Raw genomic sequence first — 12611 nt, forward strand, 5'->3', positions numbered from 1 at the left:
CATGATAGAGCTTTACCTTGTATTTTTACCACTGGTAGGAGGCACTGATGGGCAGTGATAGGTGACACTGATAGGCAGCACTGATTGGCAATGATAGGTGGCACTGGTGGGAACTAATAAGTGACACTGGTGGGCAACGATAGGTGACACTGATGGGCACTGACCTGCACTGGTAGGTGGCGCTGATGGGCACAGTTGCTTTTCCTCTTCAGGACTGATGTCCCTCTGACAGCAGCCGCCAACCGGCTTTTTTTTCTTCTCACGCTGACCGCGTGAGGAAAAAAGGAATGCTGATCGCCGGTTGCTGTTTACATCACGTGATCAGCTGTCATTGGCTGACAGCTGATCACACGGTAAGGGGTGAACAGAAAGCGAGCCGCGCGTGCTCCTCAGGGAGCGCGCAGGCAGCTCATGCATAGGAGGACGTAAATGGACGCCATCCTGGCAATTTAGGTCCGCACCGTGTCTTTCAGCTATAGCGCAGCATGAAGAAGTGAAAACGTCGCCTATGGAGATTTTGAGGTATTGTAGTTTGTCGCCATTCCACGAGCGTGTGCAATTTTAAAGCATGACATGTTAGGTTCCTGTTCTCTCGGCGTAACATCATCTTTCACATAACTGGGGTATATATATATATATATATATATATATATATATATATATATATATATATATATATATATATATATATATATTTATTGTGCTTTGGTTTTTCTTTACTTCATTAAAATGTATTTTTTCAAGAAAAATTGTGTTTGAAAAACCACTGCGCAAATACCGCGTAATATAAAAAATTGTAATAACCGCCATTTTATTCCCTAGGGTCTTTTTAAAAAAAATAATATATATATATATAAAATTTTGGGGTTCTAAGTAATTTTCTAGCCAAAAATACGGATTTAAACTTGTAAACAAAAAGTGCCAGAAAAAGCCGGGTCTTCAAGTGGTTAATCTAAGTGCAGTGTAGGATTCACCTTTTCTATCCAAAGGTGTGTTGTGGGGGGGATGGGAATACGGCCGATGCATTGCTATTGTTTTCCTGGTTAAACACCGGCTTCCGGAGGTTTCTTTACACTCGGGTTCCTCCATTATGGGAGAGCGCGCACCACTCTGCACAATGCTCACTGCACATCAAGTAAAGAGACCGCAGACCTCGGCCTGTCATCTGTCACCGCCTGTCACGTCACATTAGAATAGCGGCAGCGTCTGTGCCGGAAGCCTCCGGACCAGTGCGGAATGGAATTGGCCCTCCAGGAAGGAAGAGTCACGATCGGAGGAGGGGAAAAGGTGGGTGGAGGCTTGGCACCCTGCTCTTCGTTACACGGCGGCCCAGGTTACTTCCTCCGCCAGCTCCGAGCTGCCACCCCGCTACGGCAAAAGTTTACTGAACTTCAAATGGCGTTCGGTAATGGTCAGTGAACTGCGCAATGCCTGACTGCGCCTTCACTTCCCATTTAGGAGGAGGCAGCAAACGCAATCCAGATCTGTCCTGACAGCAGACGACGAGCGCGTCTGGCTCACCGTGGATGCGGAATTTACAAACGTCGGAGCCACAACCGCAATGTAGAATTACGCGTATATCAGCACTATCGCTACTGAAGCTGGACGCCATCGGAGAAAGACAATCTGCAGACATTTAGAAGTTTCCTGATACAGTGCCTAGAAAAAGTATTCACACCCCTTAAAATTTCCCACATTTTGTCATGTTACAACCAAAAATGTATTTTATTGGGGTTTTATGTGATAGACCGACACAAAGTGGCCATAATTGTGAAGTGGAAGGAAAATGATAAATGATACAAATAAATCTGTGAAAAGTGTGGCTGCATTTGTATTCACCCCCCGGAGTCAATACTTTGTAGAAGCGCCTTTTCCTGCAATTACAGCTGCAAGTCTTTTTGGGGATGTCTCTACCAGCTTTGCACATCTAGAGAGGACATTTCTGCCCATTCTTCTTTGCAGAATATCTCAAGCTCTGTCAGATTGGATGGAGAGCGTCTGTGAACAGCAATTTTCAAGTCTTGCCACAGATTCTCAATGTGATTTAGGTCTGGACTGTGACTTGGCCATTCTAACACATGAATATGCTTTGATGTAAACCAGGAGTCTCCAAACTGTGGCCCGAGGGCCAGATGTGGCCCTTTGCTAGTCTTTATCTGGCCCTCTGGGGACTATTTTTCCCACTGATATGAGGCACTATTCTTTGAATTCTTCCACCGATACCAATGATGGGATACTATTCCTCCTACTAATAGGGGCACTGCTCCTTTCTCCTATTGACCACCAAACCTGAGGCCATATTTATTGTCAATGATGCTGAGCCTGAGACATTTACTGCCCCTGCGGGCCACAATCCGGCCCTCCTAAAGTCTCAAGGATAATAAACTGGCCCTTTGTTTAAAATATTTTGAGACCCCTGATGTAAATCATTCCATTGTAGCTCTGGCTGGATGTTTCGGGTCGTTGTCTTGCTGGAAGGGGAACCTCCGTGCCCCAGTCTCAAGTCTTTTGCAGACTCTAACAGGTTTTCTCCCAAGATTGCCCTGTATTTGTCTCCATCCATCTTCCCATCAACTCTGACCAGCTTCCCTGTCCCTGCTGAAGAAAAGCATCCCCACACCAAGATGCTGCCACCACCATGTTTCACAGTGGGGATGGTGTGTTCAGGGTGATGTGCAGTGTTAGTTTTCCCCCACACATAGCGTTTTACTTTTAGGCCAAAAAGTTGGATTTTGGTCTGATCTGAGCAGAGCTCCTTCTTCCACGTTTGCTGTGCCCCCCACATGGCTTCTCCCAAACTGCAAACAGGACTTCTTATGGCTTTCTTCTTCTCACTCTTCCATAAAGGGCAGATTTGTGGAGCGCACGACTAATAGTTGTCCTGTGGACAGATTCTCCCACCTGAGCTGTGGATCTCTGCAGCTCCTCCAGAGTTCCCATGGGCCTCTTGGCTGCTTCTCTGATGAATGCTCTCCTTGCCCGTCCGGTCAGTTTAGGACGACGGCCATGTCTTGGTAGGTGCCTGGCTGGTCAGTTTAGGTGGACGGCCATGTCTTGGTAGGGGCCTGGCCGGTCAGTTTAGGTGGACGGCCATGTCTTGGTAGGGTTGCAGTTGTGCCATACTCTTTCCATTTTCCCATGATGGATTGAACAGCGCTCTGTGAGATGTTCAAAGCTTGGGAGATTTTTTTTTTATAACCTAACCCTGCTTTACACTTCTCCACAACTTTATCCCCACCCTGTCTGGTGTGTTCCTTGGCCTTCATGATGCTGTTTATTCACTAAGGTTCTCTAACAAACCTCTGAGGGCTTCACAGAACAGCTGCATTTATACTGAGAATAAATGACACACAGGTGGACTCTATTTACTAATTGGGTGACTTCCGAAGGCAATTGGTTTCACTAGATTTTAGTTAGAGGTATCAGAGTAAAGGGGGTGAATACAAATGCCCCCCCCCCACACTTTTCACAGATTTATTTGTAACAAATGTTGAAAACCATTTATCATTTTCAATACAGAGGAAAGACCTTTACCAGTGCCGCCCACATATACATTTATCATTTTCCTTCCACTTTGTGTCGGTCTATCACATAAAATCCCAATAAAACACATTTACATTTTTGGTTAAAACATGACAGAATGTGGAAAATTGTAAGGGGTATGAATACTTTTTCAAGGCACTGTATAGATGTAAATGTGACCATGTTGCAATATTTTGCACTCCCTCATGTCCCCCAACCCCCCCCCCCCCAGTATTCGGTAAGTACCTCACATTTGTTGGTAAGTTCTACCTTCATATACCACACCTAGGGGAGTACGGCTCTGTTACACCCCCCCACCCCCCGCCCCCCCCTGGGTGGGGCGATCCCAAGGACAGGGGCTTGGTGCTCATTCAGAGCAAGGAAAACCGGGGTAACCAGGGTCTTCAGCCCATCGCCACCTTCAGGAGCCGTCACTTAGCCTCGCTGCCTCAGCAAAGCGCACACCACCTGCCAGGGGGCGCCATGACAGACAAATCACCAGGGGGCCGGCTGTGATTATCAGGAGGTGACAGCCGGCTCCCAAATCCAGGATGGCCGCATAGAAGGAAGGAAATGAAGTGCAATCTTCAGGTGTGAGGAAGACAGCGCTGGGCTACATGGAAGAGCAGCTTTGTGCTTTCATTATAACCTTCAGCGGGGGTCTCCAACTATGGTCCACAGGAAACACCCACCCCCGCTGCAAGATTCTACCCGGCCTACAGCAATTCTGATGCGATGGGGGCTTCTTATGTGAAGAGAGGGCTCTGATGTGAAAGTGTAACTCTAAAGTGAAGGGGGCTGCTGATGTGAAAGAGGGGGCTCATATATCAAGAGAGGGGCTCTGGTGTAAAAGGGGGACTCTGATGGAAGAGGGGGAGGTCTGATATGAAAGGGGGCCTTCTGATGTGAAAGGGGGACTCTGATGGAGGGAGGGGGGTTCTAAAAGGAAAGGGGGCTCTGATGGAAGGGGGGGCTCTGATGTAAAGGGAGACTTCTGAGGTGAAAGCAGGACTCTAATGGAAGAGGGGGCAAAGTTCTGATGTAAAAGGGGGACTCTGGTAAAATGGGGGACCTCTGATTTGAAAAGAGGACTCTGATGAAAGGAGAGGGGGCTCTGAAGTAGTGGGGGGCTCTGATGTGAACGGCGGGGGGGGGCTTCTGAAGTAATGGGGGAATTCTGATGGAAGGGGGGTACTGATGAAGGGGGGGGGGAGCGAGCTCTGACCTAATGGGTGGCTTCCAATGTAAAAGGGGGGCTCTGATGAAAGGGGGAGGGCTTTTGATGTGAAAGGGAGGCACTGATAGACGGGGGACTCTAATGTGGAGGGGGGGGCCTCTGATGGAATGGGAAAGTTCTGATTAAAGTGGGGTACTGATGAAAGGGGAGGGGCTCTGAAGTAATGGGGGGCTCTAGTGTGAACGGAGGAAGGAGGCCTTTGAAGTAGTGTGAGAATTCTGATGGAAGAGGGGTACTCATGAAAAGGGAGTGGGTTTTGACAAAATGGGTGGCTTCCAACGTAAAAGGGGGGCTCTGATGGAAGAGGGGGGGGGCTTCCAATGTAAAAGGGGGACTCTGATGTGAATGGAGGAGGGAGGCCCCTGAAGTAATGGGGGAATTCTGATGGAGAGGGGTTTCTTATATGAAAGGAGAGGGGGCTCTGAAGTAATGGGGGAATTCTGATGGAAATGGGGTACTGATGAAAGGGGAGGAGCTCTGAAGTAATGGGGGAATTCTGATGGAAATGGGGTACTGATGAAAGGGGAGGAGCTCTGAAGTAATGGGGGAATTCTGATGGAAATGGGGTACTGATGAAAGGGGAGGAGCTCTGAAGTAATGGGGGTTTTCCATTGTGAAAGGGTGCTATGATGTCCTGGGGTACTCTGATTTGAATGGAGGAAGGGGGCCTCTGAAGTAATGGGGCAATTCTGATGGACATGGGGGGGTTCTGATTTAAAATTGGAGGGGGCTCTGAAGTAATGGGGGGGTCTTCTGATGTGAAAGAGGGACTCTGATGTACTGGGGTACTCTGATTTGAATGGAGGAGGGGGGCCTCAGAAGTAATGGGGCAATTCTGATGGGAGGGGGGGGGTTCTCAAGTAATAGGACTCGTCCGATGTGAAAGGGGGGCTCTGATGTACTGGGGTACTCTGATGTAAATGGAGGAAGGGGGCCTCCGAAGTAATGGGGGAATTCTGATAGAAGCGGGGGTTCTGATTTAAAATTGGAGGGGGCTCTGAAGTAATGGGGGTCTTCCAATGTGAAAAGGGGGCTCTGATGTAAAAGGAGGGGTGCCTCTGAATTAATGAGGGAATTCTGATGAAAAAGGGGGGGGGGGGAACTCTGACATGATGGGTGGCTTCTGATGTCCATGCAGTACCCTAATTGACATGGAATGGACTGCCTGCACAGGGATACACAGAACTCTTGTGCGCCCCCTGCAGGCAGACCCGGCCCCCACACAGGTGTGGGATGTAGCATACCCGGTGTGATTGAGACTTTATCCTCCCGCAGGATGAGATTAAATGGGAAGAACATACAAAAAGATATCAGGGTCGGGCGGGTGTCGTAAAACTGAATTTTGGATTTCAGCACGGGTGTTCCAAACCCATGTCCCCCCCCCTCCCAGACCCAACCCCCCCTCCCCCCCTCCATATCCTCCGGAGCTTTATTCAGCGGTATGTCACAACCAGGACCTAGCACTTGTTCGCACACAGAAATCGGAGGAATTAAACGGCGTCAGACTCCCATTAGCATGACACAATAAGAGGGCGATAGGAAAACCTGTCGGGGGCCCCAGGGGAGGGAAAAAAAAAATGACACTTCATTTCCATGCAAATGACACGGTGTGGTGAGCGCCTCCCGGAGGACTCAGACATTGAGAAGAGAAAGGGATTTGCTGCAGAAAGTACCTTTTTCAGATTAATCCACTGCTTGAAGTAATCTGCGACCTGCAGTCCTAAATATTCACACTGTCCCGGCAGCCTGCGGGTACAAGAGAGACAAGAGCGCCGTTAGACGGATTATCGGCAGACATTAACCCCTTCCCCACCCCCTCCATTCCAACACACAATACCATTCATTACATTCATACTACAACAATACTTTATTACAAAAAAAACATGGCGGCCAGAGGAACTACAAACCCCAGCATGTCCCAGGACAAGGATCACATCGCACAATATCCAGAATCTGCTGAGACTTTTAGTTCCTCGTCAGCTGAAGCGAAGATACAAAGTGACAGAATAGGATTTCTATGATACTAAAAGGCTTTAAACCAGGGGTCTTCAAACTACGGCCCTCCAGCTGTTCAGGAACTACAATTCCCATCATGCCTAGCCATGTCTGTGAATGTCAGAGTATTACAATGCCTCATGGGATGTGTAGTTCCCCAACAGGTGCAGGGACGTAGTTTGAGGATCCCTGCTTTAAACAGTTCTATAAACCCAAAACCTAATTCCAGCATATCTGACATCATCATACAATGTATACAGTTTTCTTAAAGGGGAACTCTGGGATAATAAATTCATCGGTCATGTGACTTCTTCATGAATCTCGGTGCAGATCTGTGCAGGAATCCAGAGTGAGATTTCCTGTAATAAAGACCGCCCACTGCTGCCCTCTCTCCTTGTGAAGGAGGACTGGTCTTGTCTCCTCCCCCTCGTGCAGTTTTCTGTAGTGGGTGGAGCCTGCTATGCCCCTCCTAAGGCTCTGCTTTCTCTCTCTCCTTGTGCAGGACTGGTCTTGTCTCCTCCCCACCTGTAGTTTTTTTAAAGTGGGTGGAGCCTGCTTTCCCCCTCCTAAGGCTCTGCTTTCTCTCTCTCCTTGTGCAGGACTGGTCTTGTCTCCTCCCCACCTGTAGTTTTTTTAAAGTGGGTGGAGCCTGCTTTCCCCCTTCTAAGGCTCTGCTCTCTCTTTCCTTGTGCAGGGTGACTGGTGTGGTCTCCGCCCCGGCCTGTAGTTTTCTGTAGTGGGTGGAGCCTGCTTTCCCCCTTCCAAGGCTCTGCTCTTTCTTTCCTTGTGCAGGGTGACTGGTGTTGTCTCCGCCCTCACCTGTATATTTCTGTGGTGAGTGGAGCCTTCCAGGCCCCTCCCACAGCTCTTCTTTCTCTCCATGTGCAGTGGGACTGGTCTGGTCTCAGTCCCCTCCTGTAGTTTTCTGTTGTGGGTGGAGCCTTCCAGGCCCCTCCCACAGCTCTGCTTTCTCTCCATGTGCAGTGGGACTGGTCTGGTCTCAGTCCCCTCCTGTAGTTTTCTGTTGTGGGTGGAGCCTTCCAGGCACCTCCCACAGGCTCTGCTCTCTCTCCTTGTGCAGGATGACTGGTCTGGTCTCCACCCCACCCCCCCCCTGTAGTTTTTCTCTAGTGGGTGTAGTCTGCTGGGTCCCTCCCACAGCTCTGCTCAGAGTATGATGATGTCACTGCTACTTTTACAAGATAATATCGGTTTGACGAGGCATTTGGAAAGTGGATTTATATTCTTTGTGGCTAATGAGGAATGTACAAAGAAAAGTGTTGTGCCCGGCCTTCAGCTTTAAAGAAGACCTGCAAGACACCAAGAGATACCACTGGCTTTACAGCACGGGGTAAAGTGTACAGGCTGTTTTGGGTGCTTTCAGCAGCTCTGCGATACCTGTATACCAGCACCTCTGTGGTACCTGCTGAGCTGTATACCAGCACCTCTGTGGTACCTGCTGAGCTGTATACCAGCATCTCCGTGATACCTGCTGAGCTGTATACCAGCACCTCTGCATAACCTGCTGAGCTGTATACCAGCACCTCTGTGATACCTGCTGAGCTGTATACCAGCACCTCAGTGGTACCTGCTGAGCTGTAGACCAGCACCTCTGTATAACCTGCTGAGTTGTGTACCAGCACCTCTGTATAACCTGCTGAGTTTTGTACCAGCACCTCTATGATACCTGCTGAGCTGATACATGCTGAGCTGTAGACCAGCACCTCTGTTATACCTGTTAAACTGTAGACCAGCACCTCTATGATACCTGCTTAGCGGTGTACCAGCACTTCTGTTATACCTGCTGAGCTGTAGACCATCACCTCAGTGATACCTGCTGAGCTGTAGACCAGCACCTCTGTGGCACTTGCTGAGCTGTATACCAGCACCTCAGTGATACCTGCTGAACTGTATACCATCACCTCTTTGGTATCTGCTAAGCTGCATACCATCACCTCTGTGATACCTGCTGAGCTGTGTACCAGCACCTACCACCTTATTACCCTGTAGAGCATGGGTGCTGAACCTGTGGCCCTCTGGCTGTTGTGGAATTACAAATCCCATGGGGTTACCCTGCAGTGAAACTTACCTTGTCCCTTTGATGCCCTGATGTCCTCCCGCTGTGTCCTCTGGCCGATGCCGGCATCCGTCTTCCGGGTTCCCTTCCCTGCGAGCGCCGCGACGCAGTGGGGCGAAACCGGGCGGGAAATTCAAAAAAGTACACAAAACATAAAAAGATACAGTAATGTAATCCTAACAGATTACAATGTATCAAACCATTTCACCTGGCTGCACTTTTATTCCTTAAATTAGTAAAAGTGAATAAAAATTATTTAACGTTTTAATCCTAAGAATTACAGGCCTACAATATCAAACAACAGATTTCCATGCAAAACAATGTACTGCTTTGACATTCGAAAATACGGCCATTCACAGACCGCCAGGGAGGTGAATATCTGCATTGGACACTTCCAGCTGAAGGGCGCTTCAAGAAAGCTGCTTTGTAAAGAGATTACTGAACATAATGCTCTTCAGTTTTGTTAAATGAAATAAATAGCAGTGAGTACTTATCCTGGGGGTGGGAGCAGATAGTGCTAAAACTAACAATAAGGCCCCTTTCAGACGGAGCGGATCCCCCTGCAATCTAATCTCTCTGCTGATTCCTGCAGACGGAGCGGATCCCCCTGCAATCTAATCTCTCTGCTAATTCCCACAGACGGAGCGGATCCCCCTGCAATCTAATCTCTCTGCTGATTCCCGCAGACGGAGCGGATCCCCCTGCAATCTAATCTCTCTGCTGATTCCCACAGACAGAGCGGATCCCCCTGCAATCTAATCTCTGCTGATTCCCGCAGACGGAGCGGATCCCCCTGCAATCTAATCTCTCTGCTGATTCCCGCAGACGGAGCGGATCCCCCTGCAATCTAATCTCTCTGCCGATTCCCACAGACGGAGCGGATCCCCCTGCAATCTAATCTCTCTGCTGATTCCCACAGACGGAGCGGATCCCCCTGCAATCTAATCTCTCTGCTGATTCCCACAGACGGAGCGGATCCCCCTGCAATCTAATCTCTCTGCTGATTCCCACAGACGGAGCGGATCCCCCTGCAATCTAATCTATCTGCTGATTCCCACAGACGGAGCGGATCCCCCTGCAATCTAATCTCTCTGCTGATTCCCACAGACGGAGCGGATCCCCCTGCAATCTAATCTCTCTGCTGATTCCCACAGACGGAGCGGATCCCCCTGCAATCTAATCTCTCTGCTGATTCCCGCTGAGCAGGCGGATGACAGGTCCGTGTCCGCTCCGCTATGCAGACACAGCCGCTCTCCTCTATGGGGCGGTTGGATGTCTGTTTCCATCCAATTGTCATCTGATCAACGTATCGCAATCCGTTTGTTTTTAGTGGCCCGGATCAGATGCAGATGAGTGTCAGTGGATATGCCACCCCATAGAATTCAATGGGGGGTGCGATCGGGTCCGTCTGAAAAACTGACAGGCGGAACCAATCGGTCCGCTGGTGTGAACTGGAGTTGTAAAGGCAGAAGGTGCATTCTGTGCATTAGGATAAAAATTGTTCTGTATGCAGCAGCCCCTCTAATACTTACCTGAGCCCCATCTACATCCAGCCATGTTGCAGGAGTGTGTCAGCTGCTGGGAACTCCCCTCCTCACTGGCAGAGACAACGGCGCCATTGGCTCCCACTGCTGTCAATCAAAGTCAGTCAGCCAATGATGAGAGAAAGGGGGCGGGGACAGGCCGTGGCTCCATGTCCGAATGGACACAGGCAGCTGCGGCTCGGATGCCCCCATAGCAAGCTGCTTGCTGTGGGGGCACTCAACAGGAGGGAGGGGCCAGGAGCATCGAAGAGGGACCAGAGAAAAGGAGGATCCAGGCTGCTCTGTGCAAAACCACAACACAGAGGAAGAAAGTATAACTGGATTTTAGTTTTACCGTAAAGTCCTTTTCTCTGAGGTTCACTGACAGACACGGCTCCATGTCTTCTTAGATCCTTGGGCTTATGTTGCTCTCTCTTCAGGAGTAAGACTAGGCGGAAACAATTTTGGCTACACCCCTGAGGCAGTCCCAGGGGGTAAACCATCACTTCCTGCTATAGGACTTTAGTTTCTAACAAGCAATGTCAGAAGAATACAAAACTCAACCCAACAGAGGGTTGAAGGACACAGCTCTATGTCTTCTAGACCAGTGGTCCTCAACCCTGGTCCTCAGGGCCCACTAACAGGCCAGATTTTAAGTATTCCCTTGGGGAAATGCAGACTAGAGTATTGCAATCACTGAGCAGCAAATTATTTTTTTTTTTTATCACCTGGGATGTATTTCAGTTATCTTGCAAACCTGGCCTGTTAGTGGGCCCCGAGGACCAGGGTTGAGGACCACTGTTCTAGACCATTGGCATGTCCCAAAGCAGTATCAACATGAGGGGTGGGAAAAAACATAGCTAAACATAGCCAACCAGGAACAACTTGAGCTCGCCACCAGGAACAACTGGAGCTCGCCCACCAGGAACAACTGGAGCTCGCCCACCAGGAACAACTGGAGCTCGCCCACCAGGAACAACTGGCACTCACCACCAGGAACAACTGGAGCTCATCACCAGGAACAACTGGAGCTCAACCACCAGGAACAACTGGAGCTCACCACTAGGAACAAAAACTGGAGCTCACCACTAGGAACAAAAACTGGAGCTCACCACTAGGAACAAAAACTGGAGCTCACCACTAGGAACAAAAACTGGAGCTCACCACTAGGAACAAAAACTGGAGCTCACCACCAGGAACAACAACTGGAGCTCACCACCAGGAACAACAACTGGAGCTCACCACCAGGAACAACAACTGGAGCTCACCACCAGGAACAACAACTGGAGCTCACCACCAGGAACAACAACTGGAGCTCACCACCAGGAACAACAACTGGAGCTCAACCACCAGGAACAACAACTGGAGCTCAACCACCAGGAACAACTGGAGCTCAACCACCAGGAACAACTGGAGCTCAACCACCAGGAACAACTGGAGCTCAACCACCAGGAACAACCGGAGCTCACCACCAGGAACAACCGGAGCTCACCACCAGGAACAACCGGATCTCACCACCAGGAACAACTGGAGCTCACCACCAGGAACAACTGGAGCTCACCACCAGGAACAACTGGATCTCACCACCAGGAACAACTGGAGCTCACCACCAGGAACAACTGGAGCTCACCACCAGGAACAACTGGAGCTCACCACCAGGAAACATTTTCACCCTCAAGAGGCGGGAGCCTCTGCAACCGCAGCCTTCAAAACTTTGCAGCAATCAAAGATGCAAGTACATTCACCTTATAAAACTTTGTGAATATGTGTACAGACGACCATGTAACCGCCTTGCACACCTGAATCACTGACGCCTGATGATGGAAGGCCCAGGAGGCACTGAGCGCCCTTGTAGAATCCGCCTTGACAGGGAATGGAGGAACCTGCCCCCTAAGAGAATAGGCCTGCACCACCGTCTGCCTGATCCATCTGGAAATGGTCGCATCAGACGTGACCGGCCCCTTACGAGGTCCACCCGTAAAAAACAAAGAATTGGATTTCTGAATCGATTAAGTCACCGCTAGGTACACCCGAATCGCCCTAACCACATCCAAGGAATGTAAAGCAATTTCTTTAGGATGTTTCGGCTTAGGACATAAGGACGGTAACACAATATCTTCATTCAATTGAAACCCCCGAGACCACCTTAGGAAGGAACGCCTAAAGGGTCACAACATCACTTTGTCCCTGTGAACCACCAGGTAAGGTGACCGACAGGACAACGCAGCCAACTCCGACACCCTACGTGCAGAAGTAA

General features: G+C 49.6%; 1 protein-coding gene across 1 annotated transcript in view; it reads right to left on the minus strand.

Moving 5' to 3' along the window:
* Nucleotides 1-12611, minus strand: part of ERI3 (ERI1 exoribonuclease family member 3) — a 283428-nt gene that overhangs the window by 241766 nt on the left and 29051 nt on the right. Inside the window, exon 3 of the mRNA XM_082265027.1 lies at nt 6433-6505. Coding sequence (XP_082121153.1) covers nt 6433-6505 — 73 coding nt within the window. The remainder of the gene's footprint in view (nt 1-6432; nt 6506-12611) is intronic.

The sequence above is a fragment of the Pelophylax lessonae genome (genome assembly GCF_965119305.1).
Source record: "Pelophylax lessonae genome assembly, chromosome: 8".
NCBI lineage: Eukaryota > Metazoa > Chordata > Amphibia > Anura > Ranidae > Pelophylax > Pelophylax lessonae.